This window comes from Fundulus heteroclitus, unplaced genomic scaffold (genome assembly GCF_011125445.2).
Source record: "Fundulus heteroclitus isolate FHET01 unplaced genomic scaffold, MU-UCD_Fhet_4.1 scaffold_66, whole genome shotgun sequence".
In the NCBI taxonomy this organism is placed as follows: Eukaryota; Metazoa; Chordata; class Actinopteri; order Cyprinodontiformes; family Fundulidae; genus Fundulus; species Fundulus heteroclitus.
This window is the reverse complement of record NW_023397099.1, coordinates 209,732-217,668: the sequence shown is the minus strand read 5'-3', so window position 1 is coordinate 217,668 and position 7,937 is coordinate 209,732. Positions and strand designations below refer to the sequence as shown.

General features: G+C 40.7%; 1 protein-coding gene across 1 annotated transcript in view; it reads left to right on the top strand.

Moving 5' to 3' along the window:
• The first annotated feature begins 112 nt into the window (after positions 1 to 112).
• Positions 113 to 7,937, top strand: part of psmc2 (proteasome 26S subunit, ATPase 2) — an 8,121-nt gene continuing 296 nt past the window's right edge. Inside the window, exons 1-11 of the mRNA XM_012852761.3 lie at positions 113 to 324; positions 616 to 653; positions 782 to 863; positions 2,023 to 2,122; positions 4,371 to 4,502; positions 4,621 to 4,693; positions 4,824 to 4,919; positions 6,205 to 6,369; positions 6,451 to 6,538; positions 6,927 to 7,129; positions 7,219 to 7,315. Coding sequence (XP_012708215.2) covers positions 255 to 324; positions 616 to 653; positions 782 to 863; positions 2,023 to 2,122; positions 4,371 to 4,502; positions 4,621 to 4,693; positions 4,824 to 4,919; positions 6,205 to 6,369; positions 6,451 to 6,538; positions 6,927 to 7,129; positions 7,219 to 7,315 — 1,144 coding nt within the window. The 5' untranslated portion in view covers positions 113 to 254. The remainder of the gene's footprint in view (positions 325 to 615; positions 654 to 781; positions 864 to 2,022; positions 2,123 to 4,370; positions 4,503 to 4,620; positions 4,694 to 4,823; positions 4,920 to 6,204; positions 6,370 to 6,450; positions 6,539 to 6,926; positions 7,130 to 7,218; positions 7,316 to 7,937) is intronic.

Below are 7,937 nucleotides of genomic sequence, written 5' to 3'. Positions count from 1 at the left end.
CTTATTCAAACAACAAGGGAAAAAAAACAATCAAATGTACAACATAAATTAGTAAATATTAATTTGTGGCGGTAACTTGAGGCGCTGGCATTGTTGTGAAACCGGTGTTGAAATATTCGGCGCATCCCCAATATAATTCCGAGCGGCACTTCCGGTCTGTAGCGGAAACCCAAAGCTGCTGTGTAATTGTGGACTTTAGCTGCTGAAGCGGTTCCATTTTTCTCCGACGGAAACAAGTTGTGCCTACGTTAAAAATGCCGGACTATTTAGGAGACGACCAGAGGAAGACCAAAGAAGAGGAAAAGGATGACGCCCCCATCAGAGGTTGATTTTATACACACACACACACACACCTATGTACATGTTTGTAAAACGGACGAGGAAGCGTTGAAGTTAGCAATGTTAGCCAACATTAGCTTAGCTTGTTCGTAGTAATGGAGATATTCTATGCCTCCCCTAAGGCGAGTGTTCTCAGCATGTAGTCCTTGAACGCGTCTTCTCGTGGAGAAGTTTAGCGTTTGTAGCACGTTGCGTTCACTGTAGTCAGTTGAGCAGAACTGGCAAGCGGCCCGGGTCAGAATGCAAACTCATTCATGTTTTGATGCTCCGCTACAGCTCTGGATGAAGGCGACATCGCTCTGCTCAAAACATATGTGAGTATCATCCAACTAAGAGCAACCCGAAGAGTTTGTTGTTCTGTTATAAGTAACATTTGGGATTGATTCCCACCTGATGTTGACTCTATGTGTGTGTGTGTGTGTGTGTGTGTGTGTGTCACCAGGGTCAAAGCACATACTCCAGACAGATCAAACAAGTGGAGGATGACATTCAGCAGCTTCTCAAAAAGATCAACGAGCTGACAGGTATGACTCTGAGTTACTCAGTGGGAAATTATGAATAAAAGCAAATGAAAATATACGTGACGAGACCCTCAGCTTCTTTCCCTGTTTTCAGTTGCTCAGATTAGGAAATAAACACACATACGTCCACACATAGCAACACACGTCTAGGTGCACTGATAAACATCTAAAGTAAGAAGTATTGAATACTGGGTGTCAGAGACTAAAAAAGAAGTGCAAAAAAATACAAGCAGGTCACGTAGTGGTAGGAATAATTGTCGTATAGTTGTAGAAGTTTTCCGCTCAAGGTGGCGGCATGTTGAAGTAGCGCTGCTGCTTTCGATCAGTCAAACATTCTCAGTTTATTGAAATAATCAGGGCACCATGTGAAATAAACAAATGCGTCCTTTTTCCGTTGCGACGCAACAGAAAAAGGACGCATTCATCCCGTTGGATCCCGCGCTCCGAACACAAGCGATCCTTATTCTCTTGGGGATAATTCTTGGTCATTTAGGCATTTCTCTTTAATAACAGGCTCATGCTACCTCAATCAAAAGACTCCACAGAAGTCTTCATGGCCAGGAGACGCTCAGCAATATTAGTGCAGTCATCCTCAGAACCTGAGCCTGTTTACAAAACGCAGAAATATTTACCAAGGCAGGTAAAAATGATGTAGTGACTCTGAGCGCTCTCTCTCTCCTGAGTGTGAGTTTACCTGCGTGCAAACCCAGGTGACTGAGCTGAAAGTAAAGGAGCGATGACTAGCTTAGGAGAAACATTAAAGGCAGCTGGAATTTATGATGTGTCATTTCTACAGAAGCAAAAAAATCATAGTATTGTAACTGAAAGGCTGTAGACGTACAGAATAATTACCATTATGGCTCCATTTGATAACGAGTAGCCTTACTTTTCTCAGCACTAATTAGAAACTGAATTAAGTTTAGAATAAAACCTAAATTCCTGTCAGAAATCAGCGAGAAACCTGCATTGTGGCGATAGCTCCGACAGACCTAAAATACACTCAGAACACACGGGGAAGAAATGGCAGCTGTAGGTTCCAGATCTTCACGTCTACGCTGACAAAGTGCAGGAGGAGAGAAATGCTGTTTTTTTTCCTATAGCCACAGGTGCTGCATATAAGCGGAATCATTGCAGTTGTTTTTGTGTTTGTGTTTTTCCACAGGCATCAAAGAGTCAGACACAGGCCTGGCTCCACCAGCGCTCTGGGATCTGGCTGCTGACAAGCAGACTCTTCAAAGTGAACAGCCGCTGCAGGTTGCAAGGTTGGCAAGCAATGGCCTTTTTAAATATTGATCCAGTTAGTAATTAAAGGTCTACTTTTGCTTCCAGGATCTCGTTCATTCTTGTCTCCAGAGTCACCCTGTAATGTAGGGTTATTGTCCTGATGACATAAACTGCTGGCTCACCTCTGGTTCTTGGTGGCAGATCTAGTTGATCTCTTATGGATCTAAGATAACAGTGTCACTGATGTTTGTAGCATAAACAGGTTTCAACATTAGAAATCTGCACATGTTGCAAATTTCCCTCAAATTACCATCACATTATGATTTACATTCATTGCACGTTATTAAAGGTGTTTTGGATGAAAAACATCAAACAAATTAAAGATTTTCATTTGTTCTGATATAGACTTACTATACAAAGAAAATAAGACTCTGGTACAAATGGTTCCTTCTGTTGGTTAGAGATGCAGTGATTCAGATCTTAGTTGATTTCAACTAGGGCTGAACAATTTTGGAAAATAATCTAATTGCGATATTTTTTTTATCTTAATATTGCGATTTAATGCGATTTATCTGTTTCATCGCTGTGCAGATTAGGTGCTAAAAGAGCCGCTGCGTCTCAACTCAGAGCAGGAATAATTGCGTTCTGCCTACGATATATTTCAACCAAAATTGTGATTTGATTCTGACTTTTCTCTGCATTAACCACAAGCAACAAAAATGGCCTCTAAATAAAGATGTTTGTAAACAAGGACTATTTAAAACATAAACTTTTAATGTTTTTATTTATCAGAATATTATTCAAGAGAACAGCTTTTAATTGATTTGGACATCAATCCTTGTTGAACATAAAGTGCAACCAACAAACAAGTCTATGTATTAAACTGATTGACCTGTACTTAATGCTATGTATGATTATATAAACTCTAAAACAAGTAATACAATTAGATTATCTCACTGCTGCAACTGTCTTCCCTTCCATGTGGAGATAAACCCAATTTAAACATATTACTGACACCTAAAGGAGGCATCTGACTCACTTATTGTTGCATAGTCAAAAATTGCGATTTGGAAATTGTGTTTTTTTAAATTGCGTTTATATTGCACATGCACTTAATTGAGCAGCCCTATTTTCAACTTCCCTCAAAGAACTTTAATTTGACATATTTCTTTCTGGCATCATGCAGTAACAGGTCTTTATTCATATTAGAAGCAAAAGCCACGTCACACAGCATGTGTGTGAGAACAGTATTACTGTGATGTTGAATCACCTGCATATAGTCAATATGTTTGAACATCTTTTAGTATTTTATAATAGCAACTAGCACAATTAGCAATAGGAACTGTACTGCTCTCTGTTTATTTCACATAGAAGGCCCTTACTTTAAGTGTGACGTTTCCAAAAAACGACCAAAATGTCTAAATCCACACTTTTCCACACTAGGCATATGTCTAAATCTCAGGAGGATGGAACAGAGGAACTTTGCTCTATTGAGGCAGGATTTCTAGCCTGATTTTTGCGCCGACTATCGCCGTGTGTCTTAAGATAATCTTAAAAGCTATTCCTGCCGTGTGTTCAGAGTGATCCGCTGGTTAAATGTGACGTGTAACTGATCAGAAATTGAGGTGAGGGAAACCCTAAAACAACAAAAAGAAACCAACTCACCTCGATATCATAGTGCAGCAACCATAGAGCTCCTGTTCCTGCTGTCTGCACTCCTTTAACCAGCGTCTTTTCTTTTTACGTTATCACAGAAGTTGGTGCTAAATGTCTTAAATGGTTATTAGGTTAGTTACCAACAATTTAGTGCAATTACTGCAAATCTGAGTGTTCTGTGCATTCAAACTCTGTACCAACCCACTCACTTATAGAGATTGTTCAGTGTGTTTAACAGGATAAAAAACGTTAGAATTCAACAATTAAAAAAGAGATTTTAATGTTAGATTTTAATGTTCAAGCTGGTAGGAAACCTCTTACTTTCCAGGTTAAAATTCTGACTTTGAGGGGTGTTCTTATTCATTTTTCATAAATGGATTTTAGAAGTGTCTTCTTTTTTTTATTTTTTTTTATTTTTTTTTTTTTTTAAGCACAAATGAAACAGGGCATCACACACCAGCTTAGGTTCAGACACTGTTACATACTGTAGATTTTCTCATAGTTTTTATTGAAAAAGGATATAATGTTCATCCAGTGTTGTAATAAAACCCGATCTCTCACAAAATATAAAGGGAAATAAATCAAAGTGGCTCATTGGTCCATGGTGTGTTTTCCATTTTGTTCACATAGATGCACAAAGATCATCAATGCAGACTCCGAGGATCCCAAATACATCATCAATGTGAAACAGTTTGCCAAGTTTGTGGTGGACCTGAGTGACCAGGTGGCTCCCACTGACATCGAGGAGGGCATGAGGGTCGGGTGAGGCTGACGTCACGCTCTGAAGTGTCGCACACAAAATTAAACAGATGTGTTCCAACATCATTTTTAACATGTTGGAACACATCTGTATAATTTTCCACCCCTTCTCTTCCTTCAGGGTTGACAGGAACAAGTACCAGATCCACATTCCTCTGCCTCCAAAAATCGACCCCACCGTTACTATGATGCAGGTACGAGTTTGTGACACTAATAGAATGATGGGTTAAAAAAAACAGATTTTTGGATAAAGTGTTTATTTTCTTCTGGACTGGTTTATCTGTTGGCCTGCTGTGATTCTAACGATTGTGCGGGCTGCTGCAGGTGGAGGAGAAGCCTGATGTGACTTACAGTGATGTGGGAGGATGTAAGGAGCAGATCGAGAAGCTGAGAGAAGTGGTTGAAACTCCGCTGCTCCACGTAAGGATGACAACCGCATGAATAAACCGCGTTCTCACTGCCTAACACACATTTCTATTCATATGATTTCATATTTCAAAGCTCCAGGGTTATCTTACGCCGGATTACCAAGAACACCTGGTCAGGTTTAAAAACTGAGCATATCAAACATTTTGAGAAAGTGAGTTAATGTTATGGTCTGTTAAGGCATTTTCAAATGGGGCTTTTGTCTAACTGGAAACAAATAAAAAGGCTTCATATCAGGGAAAAGGTTCAGAATTATGTGTTTGTGGAAAACAAGTTGAGAGAAGGCTGCAGTGTACCTCTTGGTTGTTTGGATAAACCTACAAACAGTTTCTCACCTAATGTGTGGTTCAGTATGGTGACATCACTTTGGTAGATTTAGTTAATGGAAAGCTGCTTAGGAGCGCTTTGCTTTTGGGTTTCCTAAACAAAAGGAAGCATCAAACCAGGGTTGGGTGGTGTGGACATAAAATTTGATGATTCATTATTTTTTTTCCGGTTATTGTTGTAATAACAGAGTATTTAAAACGTCCTCACAATCTTTTCCTTTAGCCACAGATTGTATGGCTGTGACTTCATGTCACTGCAGTCAAATCCTTACAAACACAAATATAGATTTAAAAAAAAACAAGCCCCTTATGAAATTGGACACTTTAAGACAACTGTTTGGTTACAATGTGTTGTTTTTTTATTTTTAATATTATTTAATGGCGCACGATACCCACATTTAAATCAGATTGTCAAAGGCATTTGTTTAATGGTGCTCTGATGGAACCAATGGTGTAAAGATTTTTTAGAAAAGCCAAAACCTTAATGTTTTTGTGTTTGCAAACATCTCCAATTAGAGTTGTGTAGTTTACTGCTGAAACTGACATTGCAAGAAGAAAGTGACAAACACAACTACTTTGACTTGTGAATTGGTTGGACGGTATTTATGGATATTTCTCTCTCCGTTTATAGAGGCGACAGGAAGAGAAATCAGTTTTAGGGGAGCGAGCACTCAGCCTTGTGGAACCCCAAAGAGGATTTCTTTTCTCCTGCTTTTAAAAGCGAACACTTAAACATAAAACTTCCATATTCTCATTTTATTTAAAACCAGTTAGGAGTGAGGTCACTTAGGCCAGCAGCATTTACTGTCAAAGGTTCTGTGGTTTTAAAGCTGGGTTCCCTAAACAGAGCTAATAGAAAGCTGTTTGTAAACAGTTGATTCTGAATTTGAATGTGTAACTTTAGATACCAGTGTATGGACGTTGATCATTTGCTCTTGTACCTCTTTCACCAGCCTGAAAGGTTTGTCAATCTGGGGATTGAGCCTCCTAAAGGCGTGTTGCTCTTCGGGCCCCCCGGCACGGGAAAGACCCTGTGCGCCCGAGCCGTCGCCAACCGCACCGACGCCTGCTTCATCAGAGTCATCGGCTCTGAGCTGGTGCAGAAGTACGTGGGAGAGGTGAGCTCAGCAGTCGGAGGACACGCAGCAGCTGAAACTGTTAATGCAGGAGGTGTTGACCGCGTCTTTCTGCTCTTACAGGGAGCCAGGATGGTGCGGGAGCTGTTTGAGATGGCCAGGACCAAGAAGGCCTGTCTGATCTTCTTTGATGAAATCGACGCCATTGGAGGTGAGATAGTTTTAGTCTTGGTTCTGCAGGTTAAAATTCATCGATTTTTAGGTTCATAGTTCACCACCTAAATAAATGAACCATGTTCACAACTCTGACTTGAATGAGTTCATTTATCATAATTTGTCTGTTTAGGTTATCTTGATCAAAGCAGTTCAGATCTGAGGTCAAAAGAAATTCAGGCCATCTTGACATAATCTAGGTTCAAAGGACCAAACCTCTAAGTTTGTGTTTAAGCTCATTAGAGTCTTCTGTCATGTTGATTAAATACATCTCTGGTTGTCTTGTGATCTAGTGTAACGCTGCAGATTTAGAGCTCTTAATTAGGGCCACGTCTTGTTAAAGGTTCTGCTGTTTCTTCCTTTTTTAATCCATTTTTTTTAAACAGGTGCTCGTTTTGACGATGGCGCCGGGGGTGACAATGAGGTCCAGAGGACTATGCTGGAGCTCATCAACCAGTTAGACGGCTTCGACCCCCGAGGCAACATCAAAGTGCTGATGGCCACAAACAGACCCGACACGTTGGACCCGGCCCTGATGAGGCCCGGACGTCTGGACAGGAAGATCGAGTTCAGTCTGCCTGATCTGGAGGTGAGCGTCTAAGAGTTGAGTTTGCTCTGAGCTCCACCAAAACTGTGATTCTTACTAGAAACGAATCCACTTGTTGTTCTGTGTTGCAGGGACGCACCCACATATTTAAGATCCATGCGCGCTCTATGAGTGTGGAGAGAGACATTCGCTTTGAGCTTCTGGCTCGCCTCTGTCCCAACAGCACCGGTAAGGCTAGATGTCAGCTGTGTCTGAGAACTTTCCCCATAGTTTCTCTCCTGCACCTTTTCTTTGATAAACTAACTTATCTGTAGTGATCAGCCAGGAACATAAGATCGGTTCTTTTATAGATGGCTGATTTGTGTTCACTTGTTTCTTTAAGTGTAGTGTTAATGCGGCCAGTAGAGGGCGGTCTAATCACATCCTCTTGCTTTTGAATGTACGAGGGACAGTTCTGTCAGAATATGAATTTGGACATTCGTGTACTGGTTTGAGTTTACCTCACCTTAGTCAAGGCTTAGCATTAGAGAACTAGTGGTTTTGTTTTACAATGTCTGGTTGTGAATAAATGTTGTCAGGTGGATAAGATCTAGTCCTGTCTAGCCTGGGTTTGACTATGCAAAGTGCCGGCAGCAGTTAGTCAGTTTGGGTGTGGCGTCTTTTCAAGGTCTGAGGGAAGCTGAAAGCAGAAGTTTGATGCATTCATTGCAAACATTACAAGCTTTAGAATGGAAATAGGATTCACACTACAGAACAGAAGGTAGGATAGAAATGTGGCGTGTCTCAGTGACAGCATGCCACTATCTGGAGGGTTAGAGGTTTCCTGCTAGACTGACGGCAGCAGAGATCT